The sequence below is a fragment of the Malus domestica genome, chromosome 16, assembly GCF_042453785.1.
Source record: "Malus domestica chromosome 16, GDT2T_hap1".
In the NCBI taxonomy this organism is placed as follows: Eukaryota; Viridiplantae; Streptophyta; class Magnoliopsida; order Rosales; family Rosaceae; genus Malus; species Malus domestica.
In genome coordinates, this window is record NC_091676.1 from 16,259,347 (window position 1) to 16,275,548 (window position 16,202).

General features: G+C 37.5%; 1 protein-coding gene across 1 annotated transcript; it reads right to left on the reverse strand.

Annotated features, from left to right (window-relative positions):
* Positions 1 to 388: 388 nt before the first annotated feature.
* On the reverse strand, positions 389 to 1,743 carry LOC103401213 (transcription repressor OFP12-like). The gene has a single exon (XM_070815582.1). The coding sequence runs from the start codon at positions 1,544 to 1,546 to the stop codon at positions 803 to 805; it is 744 nt and encodes a 247-aa protein (XP_070671683.1). The 5' UTR covers positions 1,547 to 1,743; the 3' UTR covers positions 389 to 802.
* Positions 1,744 to 16,202: the final 14,459 nt, after the last annotated feature.

Here is a 16,202-nt window from a genome sequence, read left to right on the forward strand (position 1 = left end):
ATCTCATTCATGCATGTTTTAGGGGTGGCAGAAGATAACAACTTTTTTCTTTAGAAATTAAACTTTATTTTTGATAGTTTGATGTGATATATATTTTAATTTAAAAATATGTTTTATTCCCTCATCAAGATTATATAGATAGCATAGTACAAAATTTATCCATACTTAAACGTGAAAATTAAAAATTATAGCTATGTCTTTTAAAAAAGGACATAGAGCCTAATTACATAATGACGGGGCATAAAGTACAAATAAGAACACTAACAACATTTCTATCTAAGATACAAAACTTTAAAAAGCAACGAATCAACAGGAAGGCCTTACACAGTAACGATGTGGGCCGATAAATAACTTTTTCAAAGAAAACTACGTGGGATAAAATTTCGAGATAAAAGAAAAACTTTGATGTGGTTAATTATTCAAATCCTTATACCTTTAATTAAGAAATACTTAGGCTTACTTGTGGATAACTCCCCTTACAGGCAGGGACTTAATTTTAGAAGGACCACCACAGGGCCAATAAAAGTAAACCATACTTTTCTTGTCACCAATTACCATTGCCCCAGTGACGAACATTCAACCACAAAAAAGTACATTGTTAACCTAAAAACCTTTTTTTACATAACATAATCAACAAATACTACAAGAAAAATATATAAACATACATTTCGAGACTTCAACATATCCCACGCCTTCCTTGGTTTTGTGATCATCAAAATACGTATTTTCCTTTGTCCTCATACATAAAACATGAAACATTCATTGAAAGAGAAGAGCAAAATGTTAATTAGTCTCGCCGCCGCTAATGAGTTTCTGGTTGTTCTTGACGGTCATCGGCCACCAAAGCTGCTGGTGATGAATCTTCAGCACACAGTAGGCAGATGAGAAGGTCGGTGAAGGCATTGATAATGTCCTTGTGGGCGTGTTTCGGATTGAGCGAAAGGTAGCAAAAGAGAAGCTCATGTAAATACTCCATGTCATGATGAACATGATCACCTGATTCACTTGCCGATATATGATCTCGATTCGCCTTGAGCATTTCCTCCATTGAAAGCCGAAAATCCATGTAAGGGTTTGAGGAATACTTGGAAACGCGCACGCCTTTGGTGACCAACATTCTTTTCTGAGACGACTTGGGTTTTGTGGTGGTGCCTGGAGACTCGACGATGGAGTTGGATTGTCCCGGGGAGGAGAAGAAGAATCGTTGAGAGGCGAAGATGGTGGCAAAGTCGGGAGGGGAGTACTGGTCAGAGTCTGAGTCGGAGGAGGAGTAGAAATGATCGTCATCGGCGGAGGAGGAGGCTGTGAGGGATTTGGAGGTTGAGTGGTCTGATGATGAGTTGATCAAGTTGAAGTCATTATAGAGGGAGTTGAAGTTCTTGATGATCAGCGATGTACATGAGGTGTTGGTGGTGGAGGAACGTGGTGGCTGGTTTTCGTGGTCTAATTCGTTTGAGGCGTGATCTGGGGGAGCTTGGATTGTAGGTAGGCATTTGATGATATTGGGGAAGCAGAGGGGGAAGTTCTTGCCTATGATTTTTGACATTGTTTATGAGATAGGAGAGGAAGATGAGCGAAAGGAGGGTGTGTTGTTTATTGTTGTGAGTTATGGGATATGGGTTAGCTGAATGAGAGTTGGAGATGAAATAAACGGTGGAATCCTTATAAGTTGGCTTTATTTTGGTGAGAGAGAGAGAGAGAGAGCGCACTACAAAAGTCCTTAAAGACAAGGAGGGAAGGGAGGTGAGAATCGTGAGATTTTCTTGTGTTTTGTTCTCTCTTTGTTGGTCCTACCAAACAACAAAGGTTCTCTCTTTGTTTTATTCTATTTCTTCATTTAATATCATATTTATAACAATAATGCTACAAGAAGTATAAAACTGATCACTTTATTCATCGTTTTATTCATCGTATTTCTCGATTAAAAAAATAAGCCCTGTATAATGTTGTATATGAATTCATCTGTACTAGAAAGATGGTCAACAACGTGATTAGTTTGTGTAATTATCATTATATTACTCATCATAATAATTCTACTTTTAGGATGGCAAGAAAAACTTCGCTCTTTTTTTGTTGGGTGAAAGCCTCGGATATAAGCAGTGCTATAGTGCACACGAACGCGTATATATAGGTTAACCATATAGAAGCTTTCATGTAAAATTGTATGGGCTCGTTTGGATATGCTTTTATAATAACTAAAAGTGCTTTTGGAGAAAATGTTTTTGGGTTCCAAAAGCTCTTAAAGTGCTTTTTGCAAGAAGCACCAGTTATTTGTTTATTTTAGGAAGCATTTTTCTAGGATTTACTTACATTTTTACTAAAACTTGGTTCTAAAAACATTTTCACCAAAAGTGCTTTCAGTCATTTTAAAAGCACGTTCAAACGAGCTATTAATTAACTAAGATCATATATATTAATTAATTTATTAGTACATGATTTATATGATACAAAACAATCTTATCTCAGCGAGCTATACATATACACGCACACTATGGCAAATTTTCTCATACACTTGCAACTACTTTGGGGGCGTCTCATCTACATCCACAACATCCACAACATCCACAACATGAAATATCCGTGACCTCATTCAATCTTTATGCTAACTTGATTGACCATCAACCAGATTCATCTTTTTATTTATTGTTTTACATACAAAGTGGCCACTTAGAATTTAGCTTGAAATGGCAACACCTACTTGATGTTACAAATTTACATTAAAACTCAAATTCTAGTAAAGGATTCACATATCCTTCTACTGCGCTAAAGTGGGATACACAGAGATTTCATATATTCTAGTTGCAAGAAATACTATATATTTGGAGACTACGTACTATTGGATACTATGTGCTTTGCCTCTAGGAATGTTTGGTGTGGGATGGCGATGCCAAGCAATTTATAACGAGAAAAGAAAATCTTACAAAGAGAGAGGTATGGGAGTTAATTAATCAATTTCAATTTTAGCTTAATTTCAAGGTCTCACAACTGGACTTGGATTGTCTGCTCTCCCCATCCCATACCCTCCTCATGCCCTCATATTTCTGTGATTACGGTTAAGTCACGTCAACATTTTATATTCCCATTGCTTTTTGTCTTATTATTTCAATAAAAAAATCAATATAAAATGTTGACGTGACTTAACCGTGACCACAAAATATAGAAAGGCATGAAGAGGGTATGGGATGAGGAGGCAGACAATCCAAGTCCCTCACAACCACCCTTAATTGGAAATTTTAGATTACTTGTAGAAACATTAAATTTTTATCAATAACAATAAGATTACTTGTATACAATTATATTTACTAATGATCATAATGATATGGGTGGGACCGTTGAGAATTCCAATATTTATGCAAAAAAAATTCTTGAAGCAATACTTTGAGCTGTTTCATTGAGCAATTTTTCAGTAACATATCCATATGAGGTTATTATTCAATTCAAATTATAATATTATAATTTATTTATGATTAATATACCATAAAAGTGGGACAATATCAATCAATTTGTCCACTCTTATTGTTGCATCCTAGCTCGGGCTCCATTACATTTCGGGTTCGACTCTTCTGTAGCACGATATTGTCTGTTTTGGGCCTCGACCACGCCCTCACGGTTTTGTTTCTGGGAACTCACACGAGAACTTCCCAGTGGGTCACCTATCATGGGATTGCTCTCATGTGAACTCGCTTAACTTCAGAGTTCCAATGTAACCCGAAGTCAGTGAGCTCCCAAAAGGCCTCGTGTTAGGAAGAGATGAAAATATACATATAAGGCTTACAAGGTCCACTCCCATGGGCGATGTGGGATGTTACACTTATTATGATACATAAAATAAAGGGATACTTTGGATGCGGTCCCTAATCCTTAACATTCTTTGACTAAAACCTTAATAATATTCAAAGTTTGATCAAAGTTCCTTAACTTTGTACACCTCATTATATTACAATTAATATTTATATTTTTATAGTTTTGACATTAATTGTTTGATATTTTATGAGATTTATAATCCTATAAATTTAAAACCCCTCATTATAATACTATTAGAAACAATTACATTAAAAAAATTTCAAACATTTTGATTGAATAAATGGATAAAAACTATGTAAAAATAAGAAATAATAAATGGCAAAAGAATGTATCCATAGTGTTAAAAAAATTGGTACATTTCACATATAACAAAGTGGTACATTAATAAAGAAGAATGGGTACATTATAAATAAATTAGGGTATAGATAAAAGATTAAAAAATTATGAGTACAAATGAATTTTAAAAAATATAGGAGCTAAAGGAAATTAATACATGGGTACAAAATAAAACTAAAAATAAAATAATATAAATTTAAAAAAAATGTTGCAAATTAAAAGTTTGTACAAACTAAAAATATAAATATATGATACAAAGTTTAGGCATAAAACGTAAATATACCATATGTAATTTTTCTATCATTGATTAAATATATAATTTCATGTGACGGTATACACATGGGTACAAACACAAATAAAACTTTAAAAAATATGGGCACAAAAAGAAACTAATATATGGGTACAAATTAAAAATGAAAAAAAAATTGGTGCAAATTAAAAATAGGTACAAACTAAAAATAAAAATATATGATAAAAAATTTAGCCATAAATATAAATATACTAATTGTAACATTTTTAACACTAAAGGAATATATTTAAAAATAAAAATATTTTATTATTCAAATAATTAATGATGTAATTAATACCCAAGGACATTGATAAAAAATTGAAAATGAATAGGATTTTAATCAATGGAGTAGCAAAAAGAAGAATGTGAACCTAATTTCTCTTAAAATTAAAACACCACTTGACTTGTATTCTCTATATTATTAAGAAAATTCCTTTTCATAAATCGATTTCAAATTTTACTTGCAAGAAAACTAAATATTAATTCTTGGTATGAATAGTGAGAGTGGAACCAATCATTTATGTGACTTTTAGTCAAACATAGAAGGTCCTTTTATCCTTGCAAAGTTGCAGACCTAACATGGGTTTAACCCCTGTTCGAAGATGGAAAACTTTTTCTTGCTTTTGGCCAACTTTCTATGCTCACTTTGAAAAGGTCACTTCCGGTCTACCATATTTGAGTAACTGTAAACAAAAGTTACAATGGCGCTCCTCACTACTAGTCCATTTGCTGATTGACGCTCAGGACTGCATGATTCAATATCTACAGCTCAAAGCATCATTCATTTATTAAAAAAAAAAAAAATTTAAACAGCTAAAATGGAAGACCTGGAGTTGCATGTAGTTAATCATCATCTCAATTGTGGCATTCAGGAAAAACTCAATTTGATCAAATTTTCACTCAATTCAAGCTTATTTCGTACAGAGAGGGAGAGAGAGAAATGTTACACCATCCTATGGTTTTGGCTCTTGTACTGGGAAAATTTTTAGTTGTGACGAGAACACGGATGATACACCACGTGTTTTTATGTTATTAACCTTTTAACACACATATTCAATCATTTACATAGAGACACGTTGTGTACCGTCTTGTGTGACAGTCACACTGAAAAATCTCTCCTTATACTGAGTGAGAGTTATGTGTGTGTCAATATAGTCAATTACTGTTTCGGGTTCAAGCGAGGCATAAGCACTCTTTGCTTTTACATTTCAGCATCATATATTCAATATTAATGTAAGTAACTGAGTGGCCTTGCTACTATAGTACATTGGGACCTAGCTTTGTTTTGGTTCCCTCTTCTCAAAAGAAAATTTCAAATAAGAAAATCACGCATGATTCCTAGAAGGTACATGAATAATGCATAGGTACACGAATAATGCATATACCAACTATAAAATTACATATATGGAGCAAAATGCGTGTATGATACCAAATATTACATCTCCACCATGCAATGATAAAACCAATTCCATGAATGATTTGATTGATTTATTGTGAAGAAACAAAGCCATCATGAGATGCCGATGGAGGCTATGGAGCAACGCAAACAAAGCAGCAGGGAAGCATATGCGCGCAACCGGCCGGGGACACTAGTACTGCATTACACCCACTTCCGTCACCTGCATGTTATTATTCGCTTACGGCCATGCATGATGCATGGGACTTACGCACGATTGTGGGTCTCAGTTATGCAAATGCATGCTTTTCCTCTTCCAGGAAACCAACCAACTCCCACATTCCCACACTTACTTTTATCCTTTTGGATTATTCTTTACTCATGGAGATATAACGGCGTCGCATCCCCCTCCCTACATCCATGTGAATTATTGTCCTTTCTTGGGAGAGGGTCAATGTGCAGTCAATTATTAAGAGGGTGATTGATAAAGAGACTAATGCATAGACATATATATTAATTGGGGCTACTTAATTGGTGCAAATTATATTGAAAATATGCTTTTAACCCTGAAACTTAATTTTTTCCACATAAAATTCGACATAAGATTTTTACTTAAACAAAACCCATTGACTAGATTCCACATCAACAAATTCATTAATTATGCTTAACTTTACACATTTAAAAGTTTTTAGATGCCTAAAATACCCCTATTTTAATGTTTTTTTTTTTGGAACAAAAATGTTAGGTATTTATTATTGTTGTTGTTTGTTTGTCAAATAGTAGATTAATTTGTTAGATTAGGTATTAGATTATGGAGTGAGGTTCGAACCCACCCTGTAGTGCAAGGGCGGGCCACTTGCTACCCCTATTTTAATGTGATATACACAATTAATTTGATGCGGATTGTAAGGCAGAATTAATGATTTAAAAAAAAAAATTATAAATTCATTGCCTAATATATAATAACAATAAAACATGCCTAATATATGTAATAATACATGCATAACAAGGTCAATAAAAAATATTATACTAATTAATTTACCTATATGTAAATTTATGATTAGCAAATAACTTATATTTTGTAGGTAAATTAATATTGAATCAAATAACATTTCTTCATTTGTAGGCAATTTATTTTCCGTATACTATTACATATATATATATATATATATATATATATATATATTTGGCACATTTTATTATTATAATGTGACACCCCGTTTCAAATTTCATATTATTTTATTCTTTAACATTATAAAGTTACGAAAATGCCCCTGTTGGACTATATTCGTGGGTGTTTGAATCCTTATCACTTTTTATAACATTGCACATATTTCTAGGTGGTATGTGTTCTTACAAACACGTGAGCGTGAATGGGCATAAATAAGATGATTTATGCACGTTTCCCAATGAAGGGCAAAGTGGTAAGCTTGCACTCTTGGGAATTTATTACTTGTTTATCGAGACAACAGTGAATTGTCGGTATTGCAGGCTGCAGACCGTAATATTGATGGCTTATTCGTTGGGTTCGTTAAGCAAGTGGGCAAGTAGGCCCATTGACGTTAGTATTTTATTAGTTAGGTATCGTACCTAATTAATAATTATTTGGGCTTGGCCCAAACATACACACATATTTTTGAAGTACTTGATGATATGAACGCGTGGGCACAAGTGGTACTGAATTCGGAGCTACGACGAGGATTTTATGAATTACGGAGCATGAATGGTGTTTTGGTCACACAAGGGAGATATTTTTTAGGTTGTCTTTTGTGACTTTAGGCTCTATGCGAAGTGGGGCCCACTGCTCTTTCCCCTCACTCTCGTGTCCCCTCTCCATGTTTCCCTCTCACATGTCAATCTCTCACTCCTCTCTACCTCTCTCAGTTTCCCTCATCTCACTTCCCTATTATCTTCCTAACTTTCTCATTCCTCTGCAAACACAGAGATCAAACCACCATTAGCTCGCCCCTCATACGAGCTCCCTCACCTTACACTCTCTCGTCCCTCTCTTTCCCATCTCAAATCCTCTGCTCATTGCACATATTGCACAACAATAAACCGGGCGATGGTTCACCATCATTTTCTCCAATGAGTTTCAACATCCCCGAAGTTGGTAAGCCTCGAAAACCCTAAGATTCTCCTTTTAAACATGATCTGGTATTGTTTGTGACCTTTATATTGGATTTGGAGGAGAGTTTATGCAGAAAAGGCGAAGAGGGAGACCTTCCCGGATTTTTGGAAATCCAGAAATGTGGCCGTCGAGCCACTTTTAGACCCATTTTCTTGCCAACTCCGACCATGATGACCTCAAATGGGTATAGATCTATTATCTACATTTATAATTTCACTTAGGTAGTTATATTTTTGAATCATCGATTTTAGTTGAAAAAACTTGCAAAAATCTAGAAATCGTGATGAAGGCGCGTGGGCGCGTGTGGTGACCAACGCATGGTGGCCGACCTTGTGCAGCATGTGGCAGTGCGTGCGGCGGCGCGTGGTGGAACCTAAGGTCAGTCCTTAGGTTTCTTTATGTGCCGAATCCGAGTCCGCCCTCCATTTTTTGAAACTCGATCATTTTAAAACATTTTCTTTATTAGTCGTACTTTGTACGAATACTCGAATTTATGTTAGTTCGTCATATATTTACGCAAATGGTTTCGTTTCTACGTGAAACTCATCGCAAGGATCTTCGTTGCTCACGAGGCGGGTTCAAGCCGACGATATGATTTGTGATTGAGTCTTGGTTTTAAATATTATATATTTATTTAGTTTCCATTTATATATTTAATAAAGAATTTGTAGACATATAAATTTCGTTGCGTACAAATAATGCATCACAAAGCTCCACATGACATATGACTCATCACAAATGGATAAGTCATTAATCACATGTGACACAAATAAAGCAAAGGAAGTGTAAAACATTCCCAAAACTCGGCAAAAGGGAGCAAATCACCTTAAAATCAGCAAGGGGTCCAAAATCTCTCAAAATCGGAAAGAAAGCCAAAACATCTTCACAAAATAAGCAAGAATTGAAGATTGCTTACAAATAGGCAACAAGACCTATAAATTTCGGCCAATATGAGGAAGGTGGCTGAAATTAAGACACAAATATGCTTAAATTCTCCCATAGACGAATCAAGACACAAATCAAGGCCAAATCCATCAAAATGCATGGCTTTGGAAGTTTATAAATACAAGGACCCAAGACACACAAAGGGGTCGAAAATCCTACATTCAGAAGAATCTTTGCACAAATCTTTGAAGACTAATGCGCTACCAAAGCTCTCCTTGAAGAACTCATAACCAAAGCCGAAACTTTCTTTCAACCAAAAGCTGAAGCACTCTCTTGAAGAATCAACAAGCACTTATGCCGAATCTTTCAAGACTTTGTTGCAAGCTCAAAACTTGTAACGATGTTCGATTCAAGATCAAGTCCTCAAGGTCATTGAATCAACGAAATTCTACATTAACACCCGTTTTGCCGCAGCCCTAAACCTGAGGTGAAGACCATCCAGGCATTGTTTCAAGCTCAAAACTTGAAGCAATCGTTCAATTGTTCATCCAAGATCAAGTCATCGCGACCTTTGGATCAACAACCTATGCATCTACATCAAATTTAAAGACTGAATCAGAGGAAAATTATAAATAGAGATTGTAACCTTACAAATTCATCATTACAAATCTACTTTGTACACATGTTCTTGTTTCATTCGATACAAAATTTTCGTGTTTACAAATTTGGCATGCCCGGTGAGAGAACTCTGCCTCTCATCTTAGTCTTCAAATCTACAAGAAGCACCAAATGGCATCAAGAAAGGATCAAGTTGTTCCTATTACCAAAAAGAAGAACAAGAACATTCTTGCAGCAAGTGGTGGTACTTTGGGCGTCACAACCCAAAGCAAGGCAATAGCTCTCTCTGTCGTGCCTTTCACCCCAACATCAACTCTGCCAAAGAAGCAAGAGCACCCGACGCATGAGCCCATGATTACCCTGGCCTCGCTAAGGGCGCCAAGGGAAGAAAGCCCAAAAAGGTACTCCAAGTCGTTGACATCCGATGCCGACTCAAGCAGCAGCTCGTATCCCGTAGCCATGCAAGTCATGACTACTGGTGTGACTTCAATCGAAGAACAGCTAACACAAATGAGCGAAGCAATCGCAAGGCACAACATGATGAAAAAGCGAACCGCGACTTAAAGGTTGATTTACAAAAGAAGGAAATTGATGAAGATGAGGAGCTTTCGATAGAAAAAGCTGAGGAGAAGTTAGACAAAGCAACGTCGCTCATGGGATCTCTCTTTATCCAGTAGATGTATGAGATGATCACTAGCACCATCAAGGTGCAGTACGAATGAAGCTCATATGACTCCGTACTGTACCCAAAGCCCGACTCAAGAAGACTGATGCCTTGAGGATTCCAAGGGGTTATCAGCCACCAAAATTCATGCAATTCGATAGAAATGGCAATCCCAAACAACATATTGCCCATTTCATTGAAACTTGCAACAACGCTGGGATGGAGGGAGACTACCTCGTCAAGCAGTTCGTGCGCTCACTAAACGGTAACATCTTTGACTGGTACACCGACCTCGAGCCCGAGTCTATCAACAACTAGGACCAACTTGAAAGGGAATTCCTTAACCGCTTCTATAACACCTACTGCACAGTAAGCATGTTGGAGCTGATAAGTACGAAGTAATGGAAGGATGAATCTGTCGTCGGCTACATCAATAGATGGCATTCATTAAGTCTGGATTGCAAAGATCGGCTTTCTGAAACCTCTACCATTGAGGTGTGTGTTCAAGGCATGCATTGGGGAGTACATTACATCCTCAAAGGCATAAAGTTAAGAACATTTGAGGAGTTGGTAACTCGTTCCCACGACATGGAGCTGAGTATCGCCAATCATGGGAAGAAGGAACCGATCACCAACTTCAAGAATGAGAATGTGTTCGTTCCAAAGGTAGACAAGATTGGGAAGAAGCCTGCCAATGAAGCCTTTATCGTCAACACTACCTCCATCAAGACCTCCTCCGCACCTGTCAAGATCTCCTCCAAGAACAAAGCAAAGAAGATAAAGAAAGGTGAGCCTTCTTGCAATCAAGATAGGTACAAAAACACCTTGAGGGAAATGGAGTAGAAGACGTACCATTTTTCAGACTTTGACGTGGTCGCAATGCTAGATGATCTATTGGAGAAGAAAGTAATCGAGCTGCCTGAATGCAAGTGTTCCGAAGAGATGAATTGCGTTAATGATCCTAGGTACTGTAAATACCTTCATATCGTGAGTCATCCGGTTGGCAAATGCTTCGTCCTCAATGAGCTTACCATGAAGCTAACACAACAAGGGCAAATCAAACTTAACCTTGAAGACACGACCGCAACACATACTACTACGATTGTGTTTGGATCATTCGATCCCGTGCTTCTCCAAGTGACGCTTGACCACTATCGTCCATGCTCAAGCTACACAACACCTTCTACACAACCATCGCTAGGGGCAAGCGATCAAAATGCACCTACCAACGATGAAGAATGGTAGACACTGATGACCTATAAAAAGACAAGAAAGCCAAGACCATGAGCCACACGACCGAAGGTGGAACAAGAAAGAAAACATTTTCGCCGTAACAATAGGAAGCCCAAAACAGATGTAAGAGCTGCTAAGCCAACATACGCTGGGGAACATATGGAGAAAGAGCCACGCATTCTCATCTCCTTGCACGAGTACTTCCCGAAGGATTTCTTCCAACAGTGCATTACCATTGCCTGTCAAATGGTTGAAGTGGAGATAGAAGAGCCCTCAAAAGGTAAAGCTATGGCCATCGAGGAAGAAAAGACCCTCACACCCAAAGAAGGCCTGCCGGTAACTTTTACCATCGAGGAGGCGTTGCAAAGAGCACTAGTAGAGGTCTTGGTGAGTCCCGATGACCATGAGGTGCAAGAAAACAAGGACGAATGCATAAAGCTTCGGCCACATGAATATGCCACATGTTGTGCCGCCTATGACGTAATCAACATCACTGACGAAGACTTGTACTAAGGTTGAAGCCTCACAACATCCCACTTTTTGTCTTTGGGTACGTAAGAGAGAACAAAGTCAATCGCATGCTTGTGGATGGTGGATCGGCCATAAACATCATGCCAAAGTCAACAAAGACCACAATCGGCATCAAGGTAGATGAACTATCCCGAAGCCACCTTCTAATTCAAGGTTTTAACCAAGAAGGACAAAGAGCAATGGGTACGATCCAAGTCATGATGACCATTGGCGAACTCAAGTCAAGCATGTTATTCCATGTGATTGACGTAAGAACTTCCTACAGCTTGCTTTTAGGAATGCCTTGGATCCATGAGAATGGAGTAATGCCGTCCACCCTTCACCAATGCTTAAAATTCTACAGAGAATAAGTGAAGGTGATACAAGGCGACATAAGGCAACACCAAGCCATTCACCGAAGCTGAATCACACTTCACGGATGCCAAGTTTTACATGGATGAAGACATGGTACCCGGAGCTCTTCCGAAGGAGATTAAATCCATAGGCAAAGTCACACCAAAAAAGAATGAGTGGCAAGCTGTGCCCAAGAAACAAGATGGGGAAGCTGTGCCATCTTTAAGCAAAGATGATGATGAGTCTGCTAAACCCACAACAACCAAAGGGAGTGTGACGCCCTCAACTACACACATGACAATGTTCATGGCTTGGATGAGCCTAAACTGCACATGGCACAATGCTCCTCACCTACACGAGCCTAAACTACAGACAGTAACAATGCTGCTTGTTCGCACGAGCTTAAAAGGTGACACCCAACACTCCTTGTTCGCACGAGTTTAAAAGGTGACACCCAACACTCCTGGCCCGCAAGAGCATAAACTGTGTATGAAAAAATCACCATCAAAACCGTCAAAACCATCAAAGTAACCCATCACTCATTTGAACTACGTCATGACTTGATCCCTCCTCAACCAAGGGTACGTAAGCAACTTGAAACTTCAAAACTTCAAGTACAATCACATCATCAACAAAAACACAAACACTTTGAAGAATAAAGAATAAATTTGAGAATGTGAATACTTTATTTCTTTAAAGGAAGAATTCGGCTACAAAGCTGTATTACAAAATGAGAAAAAAAACAAAAACTACTTTTCCAGTAGTCGACAAGGTGCTATTCCAAGTCATAGCTCCATTATGGATGTGATCGCAAAAAAGCTCAAACGAAGCTGGTGAATTGTCACAAGCATGGTACGAAGGATTCAAGATAAGAATCCTTGACATGCACGCTTCTTCTTCGTATTTAGTCGACCAAAGCCTGTCACCTCCCAAGATGCATCAGAAGACCACGACTTGATGTGCATCGAGTTGTCTTTTGAAGGAAGAACAAGCGCTTTAGGGCCAGTCAACTGTGCATAAAGTTTCAACGTCGTTCCCTTATCTTGCGAATCACCTTCCCTCACAAGAATGGTGATGGTATTGCTCTTAAAGCACTTGAAAAATACCATGGCTGCAACGAAAAAAAAAAAGACAACATAAGCACAAGGTGGGACGGCAAGAAAAACAAAGAAGAAAACAAAATTTGCTTCGCTAAAGTAAAAAAGATGCAAGACAAACCTCGTAAGTGTTGAAGGATGACGATGACAAAGTCACAACGACAAAAAGAAATCAACCAAAAAAGCTTGAAGAGCACGGCAAAGAGGGCAGTTACAAGGCGGTCCTTCAACGCACGTTACAGTAGCAAAAAAAACCAAAATGCTATGCAATCACATTATGCAAACCTGCAGCGATTAAGTAAGCAATTCCTTACACTATACGTCAAAGAGGGTAGCTACAAGATGGTCCTTCAATGCACGCTATAGTAGCAAAGAAAACCAAAATGCTACGCAATTGCATTACGCAACCCTGCAGTGATTACGCAAGCAGTTTCTTGCACTGCATGACAACGTCACCACCGAGGGAAAACTGTGACCAAAATGCACTACACAACGCAAACCTGCTGCAGCCTTTACGACCATTGAAGAACAATTTCATTTCATTCAAGATCAAGCCTCAATGACCTTTGAAGAAATGTTTCATCCAAGAAATATGCCTCAACGGCCCTTGACGAAATTCATAATCTCAATTCAAGATCAAGCCTTTATGACCCTTGAAGAAATGTTTCGTCCAAGAAATACGCCTCAACGGCCCTTGAAGAAATGTTTCCTTCAATAAATACGCTTTTACGACCCTTTAAGTAGCAACCTAATTCAACATCAAGTCTCAATGACCATTGAGTTAAAGTATTCACATTGCAAGACTTCAAAACACGTTCCCTACATGTGACAAGCACATGCCTAAAATGCGCCTTGAAGTGGGGGCATTTGTAGACATATAAATTTCGTTACATACAAATAATGCATCACAAAGCTCCACGTGGCATATGACTCATCACAAATGGACAAGTCATTAATGACATGTGGCACAAATCAAGCAAAAGAAGTGTAAAACATTCCCAAAACTCGACAAAAGGGAGAAAATCCCCCTTAAAATTGGCAAGGGGCCCAAAATCTCTCAAAACCTGAAAGAAAGCCAAAAACAACTTCACAAAATAAGCAAGAATTGAAGATTGCTCACAAATAGGTAACAACGCCTATAAATTTCGGCCAATATGAGGAAGGTGGCTGAAATTAAGACACAAAATATGCCTAAATTCTCCCATGGACAAATCAAGGCACAAATCAATGCCAAATCCATCCAAAGGCATGGCTTTGGAAGTCTATAAATACAAGGACCCAAGACACACAAAGGGGCCCAAAATCCTACATTTAGAAGAGCCTTTGCACAAATCTTTGAAGACTAATATGTTGCCAAAGCTCTCTTCGAAGAACTCACAACCAAAGCGGAAGCTTTTTTTCGACCAAAAGCCGAAGCACTCCCTTGAAGAATCAACAAGTACTTGTGTCGATTCTTTCAAGACTTTGTTGCAAGCTCAAAACTTGTAATGACGTTTGATTTAAGATCAAGTCGTTTAGGCCATTGAATCAATGAAATTCTACATCAACATCCCCTTTGCCGTAACCCTGGGTGAAGACTATCCATGCATTGTTTTAAGCTCAAAACTTGAAGCAATCATTCAATCGTTCATCCAAGATCAAGTCATTGCGACCTTTGGATCAACAACCTATGCATCTACATCAAATTTGAAGACTGAATCAGAGGAAAATTGTAAACAGAGATTGTAACCTTACAAATTCATCAATACAAATCTACTTTGTACACGTGCTCTTGTTTCATTTGATACATAATTTTCTTTGTTACGCCTAGATTAAACTAATGTTTTTAAGAATTAGCGTATTGACGTGGGATGCACGTTTATGCATATTTTGACGTGATGCCATAAATATATTTACAGTCATAAATATTATTATTTTATGGTGGTGAATTACAAAATTTCTGTAGCATGATCATATTTATATTTCTACTCATCGTGCATGCTACATTGGTGTTAGTACTCGCCCTGGCCAGGGCCAGTCTTCACATGTACGTTCGCATCACACCAATATGCTCACTTTGGATCCGTTGTAGGTACCAGTCCTGTCCTAGATTGCTATAGGCAATTAGGACTCATATGTGACATCATAGCGCCAGTCTTTATGTGATTGTAGTACTAGAGCGTAAATGATTATTACACCCATTCATAGAATACCATTGCATGAAATCGTGTGTCAGCATATGTCAATAAGCACTCCATATTATATGTTCGTTTATGCGAGATATTGGAATTATTGATATATGTTTTATAGGTGAAATATTGTGATTTATCGTATTTCTGAAATATTGTTGTCTACAGTAAGTGTTTTCATACTATATGTAGTATATATATATTGGAAACTATACTTGTTTTACAACGCAGAGTTGTACGTTTTCGAAATGTTTTACAAAACTTTATTTTCAAGCGCACTCAATTATACTTGTTTTATGGCAGAGCCCTTGTGTCGACGAGAATTCATGGAAAAAAGTTGGTATATAGGAGACTACTTCCGATGGTATGATTCTTATCCTAATTTTACTATACATTACTTATGCTCTGACATCCCGTGTGAAATGGGTTCGATCTCGCTCACATGCCCACTCTTGCATTTAGTCACTTTTAGGTTTAAATTTGTTTCACATTTTCATTTTCCACATCACTACACCTTATGGCTTCATCACCTTCTCGGTGTTGGTCATCACAGCTCGATTCGGAATCTAGGTGGACTTTCCGGATCAGAGTGTGTCATATAAGATATATGAACAAATACTAGGTAAATTAATTTTAATCAAATAACATTGGTAAATGAATTTTGAATCAAATATCATTCCATTATTATGTAGGCATTTTATTTGTATGTATCAATAT

Bases quoted from the DNA above. Each gene is read 5' to 3' on its own strand.
- LOC103401213 (XM_070815582.1), bottom strand. From the start codon at position 1,546: ATGTCAAAAATCATAGGCAAGAACTTCCCCCTCTGCTTCCCCAATATC.